Source organism: Mustela nivalis (assembly GCF_964662115.1).
Source record: "Mustela nivalis genome assembly, chromosome: 10".
Classification (NCBI taxonomy): Eukaryota; Metazoa; Chordata; class Mammalia; order Carnivora; family Mustelidae; genus Mustela; species Mustela nivalis.
In genome coordinates, this window is record NC_139029.1 from 14,795,016 (window position 1) to 14,816,375 (window position 21,360).

A 21,360-nucleotide genomic window follows, 5' to 3' on the forward strand; every position below is an offset into this window, starting at 1 on the left:
ACCTCACCTGAGAGGTCCCGTTGACCGGGGCCAGGCTGCCCACGATCAAGGAGCCCTGGGTTAGGCTGCGCAGCAGGGTCACGGTGTGGAACTGACCCAGCGCCAGCGGCGTGGGGTGGCGGATGGTGGCCATGCCCGAGCCTGCGTCAAACCTGCTCCCCAGGGTGGGGCCGGGGTGGGAGAGAGCGTACGGGGCTGGTCAGAAGGGCCGGGGAGGGGGCCCAGCCTGGGGAGAGGTGATGTCACTGTTTCCTGCAGTTCTGATCTAGTTCCTGTCCCTGCCTTGTCCTCTCCCATCACCCACCCCCAGCTCACCCCAACCCTGCCGCTTCCTCAGATCCTTTCCTCCCCGACACACCCCCCATCCCTAGGGCTTACCCAGAGCAGCCGCGGGGCGCTAACTGCCCTTGGCTCTGTGGCCCTAGGGATCACCTTGCTGCTTTCCCTCTTTATGGCTACTCTTCCCCAGCCAAAGTCATCTATTGCCCTAAGGGCAGAACTTGATCTGTCTATATCAGTGCCTGGCACAGAACAGACAGGTGTCCTGCAAATAGTTTTTGAGCGAATGAATGGACAAGTCCTGGTCTGCAGGGGTCCCACTCAGCAAAGACATGCTCGGCACCACTGAGCATCTCGGCCGGAGTTTTGTGCGAGTCTAGGCGGCTTCCTCCCACGGCGGGCCAACACACAGCGCCCGCTCTGGCAGATCAGGCGGTCACTGAGGGTAACGGCCGCGCCTCCTCCATCCTCCTTCATTCGGCTCGGTGTGTGCCTGACTGAAACCCCGCAGTCCGGTCCCCAGCCCCCTTCCCTCGTAAATGGGGAGGGTGAAGGTCTCACCGAAACTCGGGCCTTCCCCCGACGAGGCCGAAGGAGATGAAGTCAGGCTGCCTGTTGGCCAGGTTGGTGGGGCTCCCTGGGATCTGCTTCTGGCCATTGTACAGCAGCATCCCTTGGGTGGGGGGAGGGCACAGCTGTGTCGGGGCCTCCCACCAGCCACAGGCTCCCTGGCCGCCCAGCCCCAAATGTGAGTGACCGCAGCTGGGGAGCGGTCACTCTCCAGCTCCTGTCCCTCCCTCCACACGCCCTGCACAGCCAGGCCTTCTCATGGTCTCTGGATGCCCCTACAGAGGACTGGCTCAGAGCGCCTAAAGACAGGGAATTTGCTTCACTCACACCAGAGGGCCTACCTGAAGGAAGGCAGGGAGGCAGAGACTCACCAGAGTAGAGCAGGAGGCCTGGACAGTGAAAGTCAGAGAGCCGTAGGAGATGGAGAGGGAGAGAGAGAAAGAGAAAGAGGAAAGGGAAGGCTGAGAGATGGAGACAAAGGACCGAAGGAGGAGAACAGAAGGATCAGGAAGCTGGGGCAGGAGGCTGCGTGGGGTTGTGCCCGGCAGAGGTCAGAGGTACTGCAGAGAGGGGCAGAGAGACAGGAGGAGGCACAAGGGAGGGCCCAGAAGGCAGACCTGGGGCTTGCAGGACAGAGGGAGCTAAGGGAGCTGGGTAAGACCCGGGGGTCACGATGGCTCAGATAGTGGCGGGGGTTACTCTAGGAGATCCCTACCCCACGGCAGCCTCTCTCTGGCTTACCATCAGCTGAGTCGGGCCGGAAGGTGATCTTGATCTCAAATTTCCTGTAGGCGTCTTTGATGGTGGGCAGCGGCAGGAAGGAGTGGGGGGTCTGCGTGAAGTAGGGCACCACGCGCTCTGTGGGCAGAGAACGCGGTTAGAACCACACCTCCCCAGGCAGTGGGCAGGGCGACTGCTGAGTCTGGAGTTGGGAAGGTGTTGTCTTACCTGGCACCTGCAGGTGGGCAAAGGCTTTAACCTTGCCCTGGCGGTTAGTGGCCGTGCAGATGTAGGTGCCTGCGTCCTGAGGTCGGACAGAGGGCAGCACCAGCATGTTGTTTTCCAGGCGGCTGTCAGGCGGCAGGTTCCCATCCAGCTGCAAACACACCCACAGTCCAGAGCCGGGCCTTGGCCCGCCCCTCCGCATGGTCTGCCTCCCACCGTGCCGCAGGCCGACCCTTGAACACTGAGCATGAGCTCTGTGCCGAGCCCGGGCCAGGTCCTGGGGGCACCAAGATGGTGAAGACCCAGCCCCTGCCCTTCAGGTATGCCCACTGTGCCCCTGCCAGGCACGTACCTTGCTCCAGGTGATGTCAGGGGTGGGGTAGCCAGAGGCCATGCAGGGGAAGGTGGCTGCAGAACCAGCAGGCACACGGACCTCTGGGGGTGTTGAGATCTGGGGCAAGGCTAGGAGTGGGAAGGAGACACCAGCCATCAACATGATGACAGCCACCATTTGAGAGCCCAGGCCGTGTCCTGACTCATTCCATCCTCACACTGGCTCTGAAGGGAGACACTGCGTCCCCAGGTCACAGATGAGGCTCCCTGCTGGTTGCACACATGGACGGGGCAGTCGGGGCTCAGGGACGGGTCCATTGGACTCCGCAGCCTGAGACGCTTCAACACACCCCGGGGGAACGCTGTGCTGCCCCCCACGGCTGTCAGTCTGGGGGCAGGTCGTGGGGGTTGGGGTGAAAAGGAGCTGCCTTTGAAGACACAGAGGCGTGTCGGCCCTGCATTCTCTGTTCTTTCGCACTCTCGTGTGTCTGTTTTGTGTTTAGGTCATCTCTGCCATCAGACTGGGCTGTGGGGCTCCGTCATCAGAGCAGGTGCCCTCGAGGGTGACGGCTACGTGTCCGCTTTCCTGGTGATGCCCCCTGTCCCCGCGGAGGTCTCTGCTGGCCTTCACCTTGCACGAGCAGCAGCACGTGGGACTGGGTGGTGCCGGCAGCGTTGGTGGCGGTGCAGCGATACTGTCCTGCGTCGGCCAGCTCCACGTGGGCGATCCTCACAATGCCTCCGCTCTGCACGATGCCGGGCCGCAGGCGCCCCCCGACTTTGCTCCACGTCACCTGAGGCTTGGGGTCACCCAGGGCCAGGCACTCGAACTCCACGGCGTGGCCAACCACCACGGTCTGCACGGAGGTCCGGATGTTGATGAGGACCGAGGGCAGGGCTGGGGAGGAGGGAAGTGGAGGCAGAGTGAGGCCAGTCTGCCACGCACCTAGCCCAAGGACATGAGCCTGGAGCCCATGTGCTTTCTTGTGCATTCGCTCCTGAACACTCGCACTTGTCTGCAGGTTCCCTCACTTGAGTGTCTGCTGTCCTTCTGCATTGGTTGGTCTGAGCCCCTACTCGCTGCCCCCATCTTCTTTTTTCCTCTCTCCCCTGCAGTGTCTGTCAGGTCTCCTGTACTGTGCTGGACTCAAGATAGCATCGAGTACTTCTCTTTATTCATAGACATTTAAGGGGCGTCCTGGGGAACACAGTCCCTGGGCCCTCATCTCTGTCTCCTGCCCTTAGGAGGGGCCCGAAGGCACCAACCTACCTTGGACAATCAGCTGGGCACTGGCCTGGGCCTGTCCCCACGGTCCATGGGCCTGGCAAACATATGTCCCTTGGCAGCTCTGGTCCAAGTTCTGGATTCTGTAAAGAAAAAATAATAAGACATCAGCAAATATAAACAGCTGCTTTGCAATGGCACAGAAGTTCAGAGCCATCAGAGGTTAGTACTGGCTGTGAGCTTCTGGTCTCCCATGAACTTCATGAGGTAGGTAAGGAGTAGGGTAGGCCAGGAACACAGACACACGTCACCACACCCATCCTAGGCCAGGACCATGGTCAGATCTCAAGATCTCACACCGGTACAGAGCAGCAGAGCCGAGACCTGGGTCATGTGTCTGTATCCAGCCTCAGAGCCTGTCCCCTCTCCCCTACACTACGGATCAGGATATAAACAAGAGCCAGTATTTACCGAAGGCCTTTCACGTGCCTTAGATAGTCTCATGTGGTCTCATATAAGCCGTTGTATGCGTGAGAACATTTGGGCTCAGAGAGTGAAAGAGACTTGCCCAAGGACACAGTTTCATCTGAGCCCCACGGGATGAATATCCTAATAGCCCCCATGCACCTTGGGCTGAGGGGCTCAAGCTCAGTCTGGCCTACCCCCCGGCTCACCGGAGCACCCCATCGTGCACACTGTGGCCAGGAGGCAGCTGACCCCCTTCCTTGATCCAACGGAGCTGGGTGCCCCGGTCAGCGGGCACGGCACAGTGGAACTCAACGCTGGCACCTATGCTCTTGGTCTCCAGCTGAGGTGTGACTTGAACAATGGGCGTGGATCCTGCTGGGATAGCAGTGGCCGGGACAGAGCCAGAGGAGCCTGTGGGGACATGTATGAGGTTCTGTGTGTATGCGTGTGTGTGAGAGAAAGAGAGGGAGAGAGAGAGAAATGTCCCTGATGCCTCCCCTTCCCAGGATCCAGAAAACCCCCATCTTAGCACGCAAGGAATGTTCTTCTCCTAGAAGCCCTTCTGCCCTGCCTGAGCCAGGGCTGCTCACCTTGAACGAGCACCTGGGCGAAAGCCTCTGCCGAGCCCACCTTGTTGGTGACCCGGCAATGGTAGCGACCTGAGTCCTCGGGGGCCGCGGGCTCAAAGCGCAGCATCTCGTTCCTGGCGGTCACCCTTCCGGGGAGGCTGCCACCCACGCGACTCCACTGGAAGCTGAGCGGGGGTGTCCCATGAGCCAGGCACTGGAGCTGCAGTGTCTCCCCTGCCCGCACCGAAGCGTACTCCGGGACCGTGGTGGCGTATGGTGGGCCTGGGGGCAGGGCGGGGACACAGAGGTCAGGGCAGGGAAGAGCAGTGGTCAGGGTGGGAGCAGCTGTAAGACACAGGTGTCCTGCCAAAGGATCAGGAAGCTGAATGGTCTGCAGCAGAGGGCTGGGGATGAGGGAAGCAAGGATGCCAGGAGGGGAGGTGGGTCTCAGACAAGGGCAGGCTCTGGGGGGCTGCGGGGCATGGGGCCCTCTGCATGGCACTCCTGGGGTTCTTCCCAGGATGTAGTCCAGCCTGGGGGCTCAGACCTCCATGCAAGGCAGAGAGGGTATCCCAAGGAGGGTGGGCGAGTGCCTTACTCTCCACGTGCAGGGCGATGGTGGCCTCGGCGTGGCCGGTGGGGCTGGTAGCATTGCAGATGTACTGGCCTGAGTCCTGCTGGGCTACGCGGGGGATGATGAGTGTGTCACCTTCCAGTCGGTGCTGCCAGGGCAGCGGGGAGCGCAGCTTGGACCAGTGGATGGTGGGTGTAGGGCTGCCTGCAGGGTGGAGAGAAAGATACAGAGGTCACTGGGCTACCCTGGGGATGAGCCGGGCCTGAGACTGGTGAGGCAGCAACCGGGTGGTCTCATCCCTTCATAGGGTTCCTTGAGTGGGCACCTCAGCCATCACTGGGTGGTGCCAGCAGTGAAGTCCCCTCCCTGGGTACACTATCATCTTCAGATCTCACGTCTACCATTCAGGCCCTAGGGCCACACTGCTCTGCCTGCCCCAGGTGCCAGCCCCCGTCCACACCTGTGGCTGAGCAGCGCAGGGTGGCTGTGTGTCCAGCCTCTATGGTCAGCTCGGCTTCTTCAACTTGGACCTGGGGGGCCCCTGGGGCCACGGCGCCCGTGTCCACGATCACCTCCACCTGCTTCTGTGCTGTGCCCAGTGCATTCTGAGCCAGGCATACATAGGTGCCCGCATCTGATGGTTTAGCCGATGAGATCTGGAAGAAAGCAAGGATGCTGGGTAAGTGGGCACACATAGGCACCTGGGCATTAGCCCCCAGGTCTGGCTTGCCTTTCCTGCTTCCCTCCGCCGCCAAGTCTCCTGTTTGGCTGCTTGAGGGCTCCTACTCAAGACATCCAGCCCATTAGTCTGCCCAACCACTTGTCCATCAACCCACCTGCCCAGCCCCCATCTCCCCCCACCCCATTCACTTACCACACATCCATCCATCCTAACCACCCACTCGCCCATCTACCCATCCAAGCACCCACCCACCCGTCCAACCATCCTTCCAGCCATTCCTTCTTCCTTCCCAGGGGAACACTTGCCTCACCTGCAACACTGTGTGGCTGTCCACGACCCCATACAGCCGCTGCTCCACGATGGTGGGGGCACCAATCCGGGTCCAGCGAGCCGAAGAACGGGGCTCCCCAGCGCTGACACACTCCAGGGTGACGGACTTGCCTGCTTTCACCCGCACGGGGCCCTCGGGGAGCACAGACACAGTAGGGGGCCCTACCCAGAGGAACGACATTGCTAACACACAGGCAGGGCTCTACCCGTCACAACCCTTGTTTCAGGAACTGCCCGGTGGGGACTCTTCTGCATCAACGTGGAAACTGAGGCCGAGAGGGAGAATGGCCAAGAGGGAGGTGTTGGCTAGAGGCAGAATTGAAACTTGGAGGTCGTGAGCTCAGAATCAGGGCTGGAAGCAGGAGGCAGAGACCAGGCCGAAGCTGCTCACCGTGCACGCTGAGGTTCACGACGCTCTGGGCCATGCCGTAGACATTGGAGGCCACGCAGCGGTAAGCACCATGGTTGCTGGGCCGGGCGCCCACAATGGTGATGATGGAGCCGTTGGGGCTGATGTGGACATTGTCTGTGGAGTTGGCATGGGGCAGGGTATGGTCAGTGAGGCTGTCCTTGTGCCTCTGTGATGACGGTAGGTGTAACTTGGCCCCGCATCCCCAACCCCTCCAGCCTAACTCACAGGGTCCCAGGTCCCTGGAGACTCCAGGGTTCAGCCCTCTCCCCATGCACCTAGGAGACAGTGAGGCCCCAGAGGGGAGGAGCCTCCTCAGCCTTGGCCCCTCCCACAGCAGCGATCCCACCTTCCCAGTGGCCTCTAGGATCCTCGCCTCCCCCACCCCACCAGCTCACCCTCCAGTTCTTGGTTCCGGGTTCTCCACTCCAGGCTGACGGGAGCTGCCCCGTCGTGGATGAGGCACTTGAAGCTGGCATCTTGTCCCTGCTGCACAGTGCTGCTGGGCGGGTCGACAGAGATGACAGGGCTCTTGAGGCCTGCGGGGTGAGGCAGGCAGGAGGCTGGGCACGGGTGGGCCGGCTTGGCTGGGCACCCCTGCCTCAGCTCCACAGTCTCCCCTTGGGCCCTGGCCTGCGGCATCTGCCACACTCACGGTAGGAGGACCCTGCGCTGGGAGGGACGGTGACTGTGAAGGAAGCCTCCTGCTCAGGGCCGGAGCCACCAACAACGCGGCATACATACTCCCCGGAGTCAGCAGGAGAGACGTGGTGCAGCCGCAGCCGGGAGCCGTGGGTCTGGGAGCGAGGAGGGAACAGCCATCACGCCAAAGTGCCTGGGGCCAGGCGAGTCCCCAAGCCCGCTATGGCAGGGGCCAAGCTCTCCCTGGAGTCCCAGGAGCCCAGGGCCCCAGCTGGGAGGGAGGAGGGAGCTTCCTTTACCGACTCCTACATGTCCAAGCCACTTGGCCAGAACACCCAGGGTCTCTTACTACCCCACTGAGCAGCTTTGCTCCCCAAACTATGGTGTCCCCTGGGGTCCCAGAGGAGGCCTGGGCTCACACGAGGTTTGGGGTGCAGAAAGCAAATGCAGGTCGAACCCAGCCTGCTCCGGAATGCTCCCCATCAGGCCCCTGTACCTGGTGCTGGGCAGGGAGGCTGTCCCCACGCTTGTACCACGTGACCTGCGCGTGGGCCTGCCCGGGCACCACACAGTTCAAGTCCAGAGTCTGTCCTTCAGCCACATGGGAGGAGGAGGCCTCGATGTAGATGGGCTGGGCCAGTCCTGGAGCTGTGGACACAGTGGGTGGATGAGAAGGGTGAGGCTCCCGGGGACGAAGGCAGGGACTGAGGGCAGTGGCAGTGACAGGATGCCTGGGGCTCATGCTACCCAGACCCAGGGCTGGTCCCCCGTGGTTGGTGGGAGGAGCTGGAGGACCTTCACGGAGCCGAGAGCCAGAGCCCTGCTGGAGAAGCAGGGGAGAGCAAGGCCAGGAAGGGATTCTGTAAACCTGTGTCCCAGCATCACGCACTGCTCCTGTCACTCACCAGGAATGGGGCCCGGGCTGGAGGCCTCAATTGTGACTCGGACAGAAGTCTCCAGGGTGCCTGAGCTGCTGGTCACTTGGCACGAGTACTCTCCAGAGTCAGCTGGGGACACCTGATTCAGCCTCAGCAGGGGTCCGTGGACCTGACCAGCATCAGGGCAAGGGCAGGGAGAGTGAGCTGGGGGGCTGGCAGCCATGGCCTTCAGATGCCCAAGTCCTCTGCTATGTACACCCCAGGACCGTCACATATAGTTGTGAAGGCCACATCCTGTGCAGGGTGACCCCCTGAGCCCTTAGTGTGGTGTACGCTGATGACTTTTTTTGTGGCAAGAAAAAGTCTAACGTTCTGAGTAATAGGTGCCTTTTTTAAATTGCACTCAGGTGCTGGGAGGCCGGAGGTGGCTCTGCTGTACCCAGCCTGTTCTTGACCTCCTGACTCCCACTGGCCTCCACTGCAATTTTCCCTAAAGCCCCGGATGTTGGAGCCACTTTCCCTCCTGGCTAGAATGAGGCAGGACTGTTGGGCAGGTGTGGGGTAGGGTGAGGAGTGCCCACATCTTGCTTTCTCCAGACCCCGTACCTGGTGCCGGGCAGGAAGGCTGCCCCCGCGCCTGTGCCACGTGACCTGGGCGTGGGCCTGTCCAGGGACCACACAGTTCAGATCCAGGGTCTGTCCTTCCGCCACGTGGGAAGAGGAGGTCTCAATGCGGATGGGCGGGGCTCCGCCTGGGGCTGAGGCACAGGAAGAGCTCAGTGAGCTGGAGCTTCCACCCCTCTGCCCTCAGTCCTGACCCCTGGGTGCCCAGATTTTCAGACCAGGGGCCAGACCACATACGGAGAGATGGCCTCGATGCCCCCCACGCTGCCCATTCCTCTGAAGCCCAGGGCAGCTGGGCTGGCCTGGGGGAAATGGCACACCCCAGACCATGGCCCCACTATCTCTTGTTGTGCTTCCAACATAATCAGTGGCTGGGGCCCAGGGGCAGGCACCTCCAAACAAATCACTCATTTTTTCCTCAAACTTGAGCAATGTGTGCCTAAGAACCCAGACTCCAGGGCCAGACTATCTGGGTTCAAGACCCAGCTCTGCCATTCAGGAGCTGTAGGACCTTCGGAGAGCGACTTCACCTCTCCGTGCTTCAGTTTCCCATCTGTAAAATGGGAGAATAGTCACACCGACCTCAACCTCCTTGTTGCGAGGAGGAAATGGGCGAAACATGTAAACGGAACAGGGCCCAGCACCCTGTAAGTGCTAGATCACGTTTATTTCTCAGCAATTCCCATACTACGATCACGTCCGCTACGGCCACGTAGTAATTATTTCCCATTTTCCGGTCAATTGATTTACTTAACAAAACCCGTCAACACTCAGCGGCGTCGTGGGCAGTGATTTCCCTGAAATCATGGTTGGTTTCATATGCGGCTGTTTTTCTCCAATACACAAAAGGTTTTTATGAGGGACCCCCTCGAGACCCCCTCCCGTACTCGCGGAGGTGCAGTCCCAGCCTTTAGGGAACGCAGGTATTGTCGCAAGAGTTTGCGATCCCCACTTTGCGGATGAGGAAGGTGAAGCACGGAGTCCCTTTTGCAACATCTCAGAGCGTGGACAGAGATGCTGGGACTCCTGCCCGCACAGGCCAGACTCCCAAGTCTAGTTTCTGGGCCCCGGACATCCCACCTGACTTGGTTCCTGACCTCTGCCTGCTGGTTCCCTCCAACCCTCCCCGCCGGCCGGCCTCCCTTCTCCAACCTCACCAGGGACAGGAAGAGCGCTGGAGCCGGAGGCCTCGATGTTGACCAGGACTGAGGCCTCCAGGGGACCCGAGTCGCTCACCACGTGGCACACATACTCGCCCGAGTCAGCCGGGGACACCTGGTACAGCCTCAACCGGGAGCCGTGGGCCTGAGCAGGGGCAGGACGGGGAAACGGGAACAGAGGGAGAGAGCTGTCAGAATGCCGGAAGGCTGGGGCCAAGGTCTGGCTTCTGACCTGGGTAAAGCACTGTGCCCCCAGGGACTTCCTGAGTGGATCTCAGGGGAGGGCCTCTAGCCAGGAGCCCCACATTCAGCAGCCCTCCCACCCGACTCCCATACCTGGTGGTGAGTGGGGAGGCTGCCCCCGCGCTTCTGCCACGTGACCTGGGCGTGGGCCTGTCCAGGGACCACGCAGTTCAGGTCCACAGTCTGCCCTTCAGCCACGTGGGAGGAGGAGGACTCAACTCTGATGGGCACAGCACTGCCAGGGGCTGCAGGCGCAGAAGCAGATTTGGGAACGACTGGGTTGGTGGGAGCCTCAGCCGTGGAAACCCATGGCCGAAGATAAAATGGTAGTTAACGGCTGCTAAGCATGCGGAGTGGGGCAGGTACTGCTGGAAGCACCGTGTGTGTGAACTCATTTCATCCCCCTAGAATTCACTGGGCACCTAGTGGCTCAGTCGATTAAGCGTGTGCCTGTGGCTCAGGTCAGGATCCTGGGGTCCTCGGGTGGAGCCCTGCATTGGGCTCCCTGCTGAGTGGGGAGCTGGCTTCTCCCTCTCCCTCTGCCCGCCCCTCTCTGCTCCTGCTCTCTCTCTCTCAGGTAAATAAAGTCCTTAAAATAAAATCCTCATAGCATTCATGAACTTTCTGTGATTGCGGAAATACTCTTTCATCTGTACCGCCCAGTATAGCAGCTGCTAGCTGTGTGTAGCTACAAAGCACTCCAACACGATGATGCAAATGTTAAACTTTGACTGCCATTGCCACGTGTGGCCGGTGGTCACCATAGTGAACAGCAACATGGGGCTGGAGTGGCCGACATCCTCATGCTGCTGATGAGGAAACGAAGCCAAGGGAGGAGAGGAAGTCCCAAGTCTCTTAGCGGCGCAGGCAGGATTCGAACCCAGGCATCTTGCTGCAAAGCCCTTGACCCAGACCGCCACCCTCATGTGAGAGCTCTGACTGCTGACCCCCCAGGGAGCACTGTTCCCTGTGTCTCCTGGTCCCTTTTTGGCCTTTGTCGGACTCACCGGAGGGGCTGCCGGCGCCGGGGGAGACTGAGACCATGATGGAGGCCTCCTGGGCATCGATGTTGTTGTTGGCCCGGCACACGTACTCGCCCGAGTCAGCCACAGACATGTGGTTCAGCCGCAGGCGGGAGCCATGGGCCTGGGGCACATGGGTTAGGAGAGGGAGAGGGGTTGAGAGACCAAGAAGTCACCAGCTGGCTCAGGCCTCCTCCTGGGCCTCCCTCATCAGACCTGCTGAGGCCACCCTCTGTTTACGCAGGGCAGGAGAGAGGACTGCCCCAGGACTGCCAGCAAGGGCTTCACTTCCAGTTCTTTGCCCACAGGGTTTATCCTTGCAATGCCCGTCCCGGTGACAGGGGTTCTGCCCTTGCTGGCCCGGCTCCACTCTGTACCTGGTGCTGGGCAGGAAGGCTGCCCCCACGCTTGTACCACGTGATGGTGGCCTGGGGCTGCCCAGCGACCACACAGTTCAGATCCAAAGTCTGCCCTTCAACCACGGTGGGGGACGAGGACTCGATCCTGATGGGTGGGGAGACACTGGGCACTGGAGACAGACAGGACAGGCCATACAGTCAGAGTTAGTCAACAGTGATGGCACCAGGGCCCTATCTGCCTCCCCGAGCCCACTTGCCTGGACCCCCTGCCCTGTGCCCGCTCACCATGGGAGGATCCACTGCCCTCGATGGTTACAATGAGTGAGGTCTCCTGGGAGCCGCCGCCATTGCTGACATGACACACATACTCGCCCGAGTCGGCCGGTGTCACCTGGGGGATCCGGAGGCGGGAGCCCACGATCTGCGGGGCAGCATGAATAAGTCAGTGGGTGGGGGGCAGCATCTCCACGACTCAAGTGCTGCCGCCCCAGACTCTAGGAGCCTTGCCACCTCGCTGGGGCTGGCTGCCGCCCAAACGTCCTTCAGAACGCCCTCAGGGGCCTTCCTGAGGCTCCAGGCTGGGGTGGACAGTGCCTCTATCCTTTGTACTATTCTCGCCTGTCATCCAAGCCAAGAGCCTGCTGTGACCATCCCTGGTGACTCCATGGTGCCCTGTTGTGGTTTCTGTTACACTGTTGTCACGGGCTGTGTCTGCCTTGTCCCCTAGCCTGTGAGCTCCCTGAGGCCAGGCACCACCTCGTTCCACCTGGAATCCTTAGTGCCAGGCACAGACTTGGCCGGGAGCAGATTCTCAGGGACATTCAGTAAGTGAGTAAATCATAGAATGTTCTGTTAAGATATGTGTTCCAGCTGGGGTCAGTAGGACCTATGTATCCTCAGCATTGGTCCAGGGCCCACCAAGTTAAGAATGTTCAATGTTTGCTAATTGACTGACCACAGAAAAGATGCTCACAGACCCTTTGGAATCCCGTGAGGGCCAGTATGCCTAGTTTTTGCTCCCACCCCCCGCCCCCAATGCCTCCATACCTGGTGCCGGCTGGGCAGGCTGCCTCCCCGCTTATACCAGGTGATGGTGTGGGGGGCTTGGCTGGCCACCAGGCAGTTGAGGTCCAGGACGTGTCCATTGGCCAGGGAGGCTGAGGACGACTCGATGCGGACGGGGTACACCACACCCTGGGCTGGGAGGGCGAGACAGGAGCAGGGTGTGGGAGCTGCTGAGGTTGGAGTGGTCCTAGCAGTACCCCAGCATTTGTTATGACCTGAGATACTCACGGTGGGAGGGGCTAAGGCGCTGCTGGATGGTGACAAGGATGGAGGCTTCTTGGGTGCCCGAGCTACTCACCACGCGGCACACGTACTCCCCAGAGTCAGCTGGGGTCACCTGGGGCAGGCGCAGCCTTGAGCCATGCACCTGGGCAGGGCAGGAGGAAGTCAGGTTCAGAGTCAGGCCCCAGGGCTCCCAGCCAGGCTCCTGCTCCCTTCCCTGGCCCTGCATCCAGCCCGGTCGAGTCAACTCGACTGGGAAGACCACCACTCATGACCAGTCAATTCCGCTGCCCCCGTGTCAGGACTGGGTCCAATGAAAAGAAGTGGGTGACCAAAACTTGTTGATGTTCTGTGGGGCAGGGGAGGTAGGCAGTATGAGCCCACTTGCCAGAGGAGGACACTGAGGATCAGGGAGGTCAAATGACTTGCCCTAAAGTCACATAGCAGGCAAACTGGCAGGACAGTGTCTGAACTCAGATATGCCTGAATTCAAAGCCTGTGCACTCATCTCTGTAGTCACCAGGGTCCTTCAGGTTCCCACTTAGTTCCCCTGCCTCCTACCTGGTGCCGCGTGGGGAGGCTGCCACCGCGTTTGTGCCATGTGACCTGGGCATTGGCCTGCCCAGCGACCAGGCAGTTCAGATCCAGGGTCTGCCCTTCGGCCACGTGGGAGGATGACGACTCGATCCGGACAGGAGGGGTGACCCCCAGTGCTGGGGACAGAAGCAGAGGGTCAATCCCTGGCTAGAAGTGTGTGTGTGTGTGTGGGGGGCTGTACTGGTCTCGTGGGATCCTGCCAGTGTCTCCCACGGCTAGGCCCCTAGCCCCACCCTACCCCAGTACTGCTTACCAGGTACAGAACCTGCAGGCTCAATGGTCACCAGGACAGAGGCCTCCAGGGGCACCGAGCCACCCACCACGCGGCACACATATTCGCCCGAGTCAACTGGGGACACCTGGTGTAGTCTCAGCAGTGAGCCGTGGGTCTGGCCGGAATGGAGGTGAGCTCAGAGGGGGCCCTCATGGGACCCTGCACCCATAACCTGCACGCTTGCCTCACTCTCTGATCCCTAGGGCCTGGCTATCAGCTGCATCTGCTTAGGGGGAGACTTGTCCCAAGAGTAGGAGGTGGCCAGGAGGAGCGATGGTGAAAAGGGCAAGCACTAATTCCACCTTCCATCAATTCTAAGACATGCTTTTTAATGTCTCTGAAATCAAGATGCATCTTTCAGTAAATAATTTTACAATCATAAGCTGCAACTTTCTTTCCTTAGGAGTATAAAAACTTGTACGCATCTCACAATGGATAGCATCCTAAGCTGTTCAGAACACAGTAATATCAATGGCATCACATGAACAATAGCTCAGCGATTTCTACTGGCCAGAGCTCTGAGCACTTTGCACATATATTAAGTGCCTTCGCTCTGCAAACCCGGCACCCTTACAATTCTGTAAGACAGCACTTTAGACACTGAAGCTATGGCACGGAGAGGTTAAGTAACTCGCTCAAGGACACAGAAGTCACAGAGGTTAAGTAACTCGCTCAAGGAGGAAGCAGCATTCACACCTTCACTGGCCCATCCTTGAGTCTGGGTTCTAACCATTGTACCAGACACCTGTGCAGTGACGTCCAAGGCTCTCCCTGACTCCGAGGAGCCAGCCTCTGTCTAGTCCCCATCCTTGACCTGCACCACCTAGGGCCTCCCTCCAGTCCCCTTCTTGGCCTATCCGTATTCTAGACCTATACCTGATGTCGGGTGGGGAGACTGCCCCCGCGCTTATGCCACGTGACCTGGGCGTGGGCCTGCCCGGGCACCACGCAGTTCAAGTCCAGGGTCTGCCCTTCAGCCACGTGGGAGGAGGAGGACTCGATGCGGATGGGCTGGGAGCTGCCCGGAGCTGGGGGAGAAGATGGTCACCAGTCAATCCGGTTCTCTACAACTAACCCCACGCAACCTGTCTTCTGTCCCAGCACAACCTGGTGGCCCCACTCACGGTAGGCGAAGTTGGCCCCGTGGTTCCTGGTTACTGTGACTGTGATGGAGGCCTCCATCCCATTGCTGGCTCGGCAAACGTATTCGCCGGCATCAGCCGGAGAGGCCTGGAAGATGTACAGACGGGAGCCGCGGACCTGGGCAGCCAGGGGCAGGGGTGTGAGAGCCTAGCAGATGCCCCTCTACCAGGCTCCTCTGAGCTGGGAACTTCCAGCCGCTCAGCTTAGGGGCCAGGACTCCCTCAACTCACTGCCCAGAGCTTGGCCTGGCCAGCCCCTCCCACCCTCCTGCCACCGCGCACCTGGTGCCTGGCGGGGAGGCTGCCCCCACGCTTGTACCATGTGACCTGGGCATGGGACTGCCCTGCCACCACACAGCTCAGATCCAGGGTCTGCCCCTCAGCCACCGTTGGGGATGTGGACTCGATCCGGACAGGTGGGACAGGTGCCGGGGCTGTGGGGAAAGAAGCAAAGGTAGCAGATGCCCCCCAGGAGGGAGGGCCAGAAGGGTCTACCTCAGGGCCAGTCCGGCCAGGCTCTCATATGCTTGGGGGTTTGGTGGCCTGGACTTGATGTCCTCAGCCGAGGTGCCCGGAGAAGAGGGCCAGGGCAGTGGCCAAGCCTTATAGAAGGGAGCAAGGAAGTGGGGGAGAAGGGGGTAGTTTGGGAGAGGAAGAGGAGGCAGTTGCGTGGTCAGGGAAAAGTGACTGGGAGATAGCGGGTCACCCGGAGAAGTGGAGTTGCCAGCTCCAGAGTGGGCCTCCTGTTCCCACCCTCCCAATGGCAGGTGGGGTCACTAGGACCTCAGCCCCTCCTGTGTGCCCTGCCCTTGGCAGTTCCTCACCAGGGATGGAGCCCGCAGGGGAGCCGGAGGCCTTAATGTTGACCAGGACAGAGGTCTCCAGGGGCCCGGAGCCAAGGACCACGCGGCACACGTACTCGCCTGAGTCTGCTGGGGACACCTGGTGCAGCCGCAGCAGCGAGCCATGAGTCTGAGTGCAAACAGGGAGGGTTGGAAGGCGGCCGGAGGCATCCTATCCACCCCTCCAGCGGGCTGGTCCTGGGAGCTGCTGTACCTGGTGCCGAGCGGGGAGGCTGCCCCCGCGCCTGTGCCATGTGACCTGGGCGTGGGCCTGCCCGGGCACCACGCAGTTCAGGTCCAGGGTCTGTCCTTCGGCCACATGAGAAGAGGAGGACTCGATGCGGATGGGCTGGGAGCCGCCCAGAGGGCCTCCTCCAGGAACTGGTACAGAGGAACTAGTAAGGGACCTGGGCTCCTGAGCCCCAGTCCCACAGCCCTGGGGCAGAGCGCGGGAAGGCAGATGGGAGACCTTTCTAAGACTAGGACCATGCTTTTCTACCTCAGCACAGTCAGGCCCCTGCTTCCCTCATCCACCTCCAACTTCGAATTCGAGGCCCATTTGCCCACCTGTGACTCCCTGATCTTTGATGAGCTGCCACGGCCTGTGGGCAACCAAAGCCCTTCAGTGCCCAGGCTGGGCCAACAGACACGGACAAAAACGCTACAACTCTCCTCTAGACGGCCTTTATCATCTGCTCACGCCACAGGGTAGTGCTACTGTTCCCATTTCACAGATGAAGGAACTGAGCCCTAAAACGTGACATGACTTAGTTCAAGGCTGATAGAAGGTGGAGGGAGGATTTAAACCCAGGTCAGCTGGACTCCCAACTCAGTTTAATCCTGACTGCTGCTTCCTGACAAAATCTGAAACAGTAACCTCACTGTGAGGCCCCAGGTAAGCCAGACCAACCTTGCCCTCACCCTCTGTCCCTTCACATCCCCAAAGCTGGCCTAGAGTGCCCCCTCTTGCCCTGATGTCACCGAAGAGACTACTGCTTCCCTGGGAGCAGTGTGGAGATCCTAGGCCTCGGTCCCTGCCTGGCCCCGCTCAGCCCCTCACCTGGGGTGTAGCTAGGGCCCGAGTGGGTGCTGTGGAAGACAGAGACGATGATTGAGGCCTCCTTGGGGCCCGACTCGTTCTCCACTCGGCATACATATTCTCCAGAATCAGCTGGTGAAACCTGGGGAATCCGTAACCGGGAGCCGTGCACCTGGGACAGGGTGGGACAGAAAGGTGTGTGGACGAGAGGGGACCGTAGCCACCACTCCCTCTGAGCCTTGGTGAGTCATTCATCAAGCTCTCCCTGGCTCCGCTCCAAGCTGCCCCATGAAGAAGCTGGAGAGGGAGGGAAATCAGGGTTGATGGTTGCCTGTGGAGAGCATCGAATCACCCCCAGGGCCCCTGCCACAGGCTTGGGGACCCCCATACCTGGCTGTGGGGAGGGAGACTGCCTCCTCGCTTGTACCACGTGATGGAGGTGTGGGCCAGCCCTGCCACCACACAGTTGAGGTCCAGCGTCTGGCCTTCAGTCACGGATGGTGATGAGGACTCAATTCTGACCGGTGGGGAGCTGGCACCTGAGGCTGGGGCCAGAGGCGAATGGAGTCGGCCTTGGGAGCCCTCCCTGAGCTTTCCCCTCCCCACTACTTCCGTCCCCAGAGGCCCCCGCACCTGGAAGGACAACCACTTGGATCCTGGCCTGCGCAGTGCCTGCGGGGCTGGTGGCCACGCAGAGGTAGAAGCCGGCGTCAGCCGCCGTGATGGCCGGGATGAGCAGTGTGGCGATGTCTGTGTGCTCGGACCGGGCCTGCCGCACAGTGAGAAGGGTCAGCTGCCCAAGGGGGCGAGGCAGCCTGGCGAGGGCTAGCCAGCAGGGATGGGTAGAGGCAAGCACAGAGTCAATACCGGGGCTCAGTTGGACACAGAGGGCAGAGGCGGGTGGCAAAGCAAGAGGCCGACAGGGGCTACCTGCTCGGGTACACTAGACAGGAGGTCTGAGCAGGCTGTCACTCTGGATGTGAGGAAAACCAGGAGGGGAGGAGACGGGGAAGGAAGTGGAGGCAGGAAGGCGGGAAGCGAAGGTGGCAGGTGCTGGAACCCCGTGAGCCTGACCAGGCCCTGCTCAGACAGGTCTCCTCACCTGTGGGGGGAGGTTGCCCCCTTCCTTCCTCCAGGTGATGGTGGCACTGGGCACGCCCGCGGCCCTGCAGTACAGCCTCACAGTGCGGCCTTCGTACACCTGAGTCCTCTCTGGACTCACCTGGACCCTGGGCCCGCTGCCCCCTGTGCACAGAACCCCGTGAAAACAGCCCTCTGGAAGGTCCGGGTGCTCCCAAGCTCCGCCCTCAGTCCTGTCCCCTCACCGTGCACGTGGAGCACGGCCCTGGCCACGTGCTGCCCGGCGCTGTTACGGGCACGACACAGGTACTGGGCTTGATCCGAGGGCTCGACAGCTGGCAGGCGCAGGATGCCGCCATGGATCTGTGCCTTCTGAGGGAGCTGGCCGCCAGGGCCCCCTGATGGGGAGGGGGTGATCAGCAACCCCGGGACTGGCAGAGCTAGGCCTGCGGGCTTGCAGATCCCACAGCCTCCAGTCCTGCCCCTGCCTCCCCACCCATCCAGGAGTGGTGGGCCCCGCCGGCAGTCCTGACATGGCTTCACCTGTCCAGTCAAGGGTGGGTGCGGGGTTCCCCGTGGCGCTGCAGCGGAACTCGGCCATCTGCCCGGGCTGCACGGTGAGTTGCGGTGGGTGGATGGAGACCACGGGGGCAGACGGGGTACCCGAGGCTGATGGGGGAGGTTGGGGGTGCAGTCAGGGTGGGGAGTATCCCCCTTGCTGCTCCACTCTCTGCCTCTGCTCTAGCCCCCTGTGGCTGTCTGTTCACAGAGTGGCCCCAGGAAGCTTTGAAAATGTCCATGGGATCTTCATACTTCCCCACTTTAGGCCCAGCCGTAACTCCCAGGAGCTTTTAGGATAAAATCTGAACTCCCTGCTGTGATCCACCTTTGCTCACAGCTTCAAGTTCCTCACCTACAACCCGCACTTTAAAAAACATTTTTATTTATTTATTTGAGAAAGAGGGAGAGCGTGCGCACAATTGGTCAGGGGAGAAGCAGACTCCCCTGTCAAGCAGGGAGCCAGACATGGGGCTTTCTCCTGGGACTTTGGGATCATGACCTGAGCGGAAGGCAGACCAACGAGCCACCCCGGTGCCCCTCACCCCCTTCCATAGCTCCAGCTACACCAGCCCTGACGATGCTCAAACACATCAAAATGCTCCTGCTTCAGGGCCTTTGCACATGCTGCTTCCTGCGCCAAGAACACTCTGCCAGCTCTTCAAGTGGCTGAACACCTTGTTTTCCTTCAGCTCTCGGCCCAGATATCACCTCCTCAGAGAGGCCCAGCCTGACCACCCCCCCGTGAGTAGCCACCTTCCTCCCACCTCACTGTATACTCCTATCCCAGCCCTCATCGCCACGTGGAATTACGCCGCTTCCTCATTTGTTCCCAGACTTACTGCATCCCTATCACTACATGTGGCGTGGGAGGGCAGAGCTCCTGCCTGTCCCCTCCCCCTCTTCTTCCATCTAGCCGGGACCTAGCACTCCGGAGATGTTCACAAACTGCCCCCTGAATAAAGACACGCTCGCTAGTCCTGGTGGGCATGGGAGAAGGCTGCAGGGGGATGGGCCAGTCATGACAATGACCCGTGTACCTTGCACATGCAGTGTGGCTGTGCCCTGGTCCATGGCGAACATGTTGGAGCCGGTGCACACGTAAGTGCCCGCGTCACTCGGCTGGATGTTGCGAATGGTCAGGATGCCGTTGAAGTCCATGGCCCTGGCTGGCAGCTTCCCGTTGTGCAGGCGGGTCCAAACGAGGGTGTAAGCTGGAGACTGTGGGCGGGGCCAGGAGAATGGACAGTTTGTCAGAGCAGACGCCAGAAGGCAGAGCCTCCCTCCCTGAGGTCCCCGCCCGGCTCTGCCCACCTTGCTTTTGGCCGTGCAGATGAAGGTGACGTCGGCTCCAGGGCGCACGCTCTGGCTGCGTTGCTCCTCCACGGTCACCGTGATGGGCTTGCTGGGAGCCTCTGCGGGGACAGGAGGCCCCCCGTGAGCTAGGTGCTGGCCGGGCTCTTGTCCTATGGCCGCTTTCTCTCTCTCCAACACCCCGTCTGGGAGGGGATTCCCTCCCAGGCTGGCTTCCATTCCACTGTGTTCCCTGGTGCCTCCCTCCCTCACCCTGGCTCAACCCCATGGTGCACCTGCTGGCACTGAGCCACCGCGGCCTGTGCTCTGACAGCCTCTTGCCACGAGCCCACCTGGCTCCACTTCAGAATCACCGACCACAAAACCGCTCTCGACACTTCACTCCAGCTGGCCGCCTCTGTCCGCTGGGAGTTTCCTTCCTCCCCGACAATTTTGCACCTTCTCCCAACCTCTCCACACACCTGCACTCCCTTCCACGTCCTTGGCTAAGGGCTTCAATTCACACTTGCTGAGGCAATCGAAACTACCAGGCCGTTAATCTACCAGGCAGATGACTTCGTTCATCTTCCCAAACCCACCCACCCTCCCTCTGCCTCGGCCCTGCAGGAAGAGACCCTCCCATCCCCCATCCCCATCCTGTCTTTCCATGCCCCAAACGGCTTCCTCCACGGGCTCTCTTGCTACGTCAGTCCCTCCTCTCTCTCTTGATCATTCTAGAATTTCCTTTCGAAAACACTCCCGTGACTTCATACTCTCTCTTCAGCTACTGCCTTATTTCTTGGCCTTCCTTCAGAACCAGGACTCTTGACAGCACTGTTATATTTGCTGTCTACATTCGCCTCCATTCTTTGTCTTTCTCTCATCTGGTTTCTACCCTTCCTCTGCACTGACAGTGGCTCTTGTCAAAGCATGACCTTCAAGGGTCACTGCTCTGCTCACATCTGACTTCCCCAGGGCAGCCGGTGAGGCCGACGGTGCCTTCCCGGAAGCCCCCTCCCCACGACCCCAAACATACGACGTCTCCCTGCTCTCTTCCTATCTCACTGGCTGCAACTGCTTCACCCCGTTTCGCTGTCCTCTCTCTTCAACTCGACATGTTTGAGCTGGAGCTCCTTGGGGCTTCATAGGCCCTGTCCTTAAGCCATGCTCTCACTGGGCAATTCCATTCTGTTCCACGGCCTTCAACACCTTCTCTGTGCCTAGAATTTTTTTTTTAAAGATTTTTTTTTTTGTTTGTTTATTTATTTGGCAGAGAGAGATCACAAGTAGGCAGAGAGGCAGGCAGAGAGAGAGGAAGGGAAGCAGGCTCCCTGCTGAGCAGAGAGCCCGATGTGGGGCTCGATCCCAGGACCCCGGGATCATGACCTGAGCAGAGGCAGAGGCTTAACCCACTGAGCCACCCAGGTGCCCCATGTGCCGAGAGTTCTTGAACACATTTCTCTGCCAGGACCTCTTTCCTGAATTCCAGGCTTCCATCCCAAAATGCCTTCCTGATATACCTGCTTAGATGTTTTCTCAAATCCCTCAAACTTCAACAAGTCCAAAACCAACCCTGTGAAGCCCTCTGACCTGTCTATGGCAGGTGCTGCTGGTACCCTGCTCATGTCCCCTTGCCATGTCACTTCCCACCTGCCTGACTTTTGCCAGCTGCTGCACTGTTATGCCCAAAGTCATTCTCAGACCACTGGAGACTCCTGTGCTCCTAACCCCCAGAAGTAGTGCAGTACACAGGGGACCTGGTGCTCCTAGATGAGGCCTCGATCAATTGACCCTGGGGGGCAGGGTGATGCCAACATGCACAGCTTACTCTAGAGTTTCCCAGAATTTCAGCCCACGGTGGGAATGTGCTCGGTCACATGCCCTTTACGGGATGCCTTCTCTTTCCTACCTCACCTCACCTCCAAATAAACTACCG

At 60.2% G+C, this 21,360-nt stretch overlaps 1 protein-coding gene across 3 annotated transcripts in view; it reads right to left on the minus strand.

The window, feature by feature from the left end:
* Positions 1-21,360, minus strand: part of HSPG2 (heparan sulfate proteoglycan 2) — a 98,573-nt gene that overhangs the window by 8,028 nt on the left and 69,185 nt on the right. For all 3 annotated transcript variants that reach the window (XM_082684523.1, XM_082684522.1, XM_082684521.1), the window contains 40 exons: positions 19,446-19,546; positions 19,172-19,352; positions 18,117-18,242; positions 17,819-17,971; positions 17,596-17,738; positions 17,127-17,262; positions 16,884-17,038; positions 16,515-16,665; positions 15,669-15,835; positions 15,437-15,584; positions 14,895-15,046; positions 14,595-14,730; positions 14,347-14,498; positions 13,450-13,585; positions 13,161-13,312; positions 12,606-12,744; positions 12,360-12,511; positions 11,598-11,733; positions 11,331-11,482; positions 10,939-11,077; positions 10,025-10,176; positions 9,686-9,833; positions 8,511-8,662; positions 7,932-8,073; positions 7,523-7,674; positions 7,040-7,181; positions 6,783-6,923; positions 6,367-6,501; positions 5,956-6,137; positions 5,424-5,619; positions 4,988-5,167; positions 4,411-4,671; positions 4,027-4,231; positions 3,398-3,495; positions 2,759-3,025; positions 2,147-2,256; positions 1,798-1,945; positions 1,591-1,707; positions 841-952; positions 8-152 (listed from right to left, as the gene is read on the minus strand). In XM_082684523.1, coding sequence (XP_082540649.1) covers positions 8-152; positions 841-952; positions 1,591-1,707; positions 1,798-1,945; positions 2,147-2,256; positions 2,759-3,025; positions 3,398-3,495; positions 4,027-4,231; positions 4,411-4,671; positions 4,988-5,167; positions 5,424-5,619; positions 5,956-6,137; positions 6,367-6,501; positions 6,783-6,923; positions 7,040-7,181; positions 7,523-7,674; positions 7,932-8,073; positions 8,511-8,662; positions 9,686-9,833; positions 10,025-10,176; positions 10,939-11,077; positions 11,331-11,482; positions 11,598-11,733; positions 12,360-12,511; positions 12,606-12,744; positions 13,161-13,312; positions 13,450-13,585; positions 14,347-14,498; positions 14,595-14,730; positions 14,895-15,046; positions 15,437-15,584; positions 15,669-15,835; positions 16,515-16,665; positions 16,884-17,038; positions 17,127-17,262; positions 17,596-17,738; positions 17,819-17,971; positions 18,117-18,242; positions 19,172-19,352; positions 19,446-19,546 — 6,092 coding nt within the window. The remainder of the gene's footprint in view (positions 1-7; positions 153-840; positions 953-1,590; positions 1,708-1,797; positions 1,946-2,146; positions 2,257-2,758; positions 3,026-3,397; positions 3,496-4,026; positions 4,232-4,410; positions 4,672-4,987; positions 5,168-5,423; positions 5,620-5,955; positions 6,138-6,366; positions 6,502-6,782; positions 6,924-7,039; positions 7,182-7,522; positions 7,675-7,931; positions 8,074-8,510; positions 8,663-9,685; positions 9,834-10,024; positions 10,177-10,938; positions 11,078-11,330; positions 11,483-11,597; positions 11,734-12,359; positions 12,512-12,605; positions 12,745-13,160; positions 13,313-13,449; positions 13,586-14,346; positions 14,499-14,594; positions 14,731-14,894; positions 15,047-15,436; positions 15,585-15,668; positions 15,836-16,514; positions 16,666-16,883; positions 17,039-17,126; positions 17,263-17,595; positions 17,739-17,818; positions 17,972-18,116; positions 18,243-19,171; positions 19,353-19,445; positions 19,547-21,360) is intronic.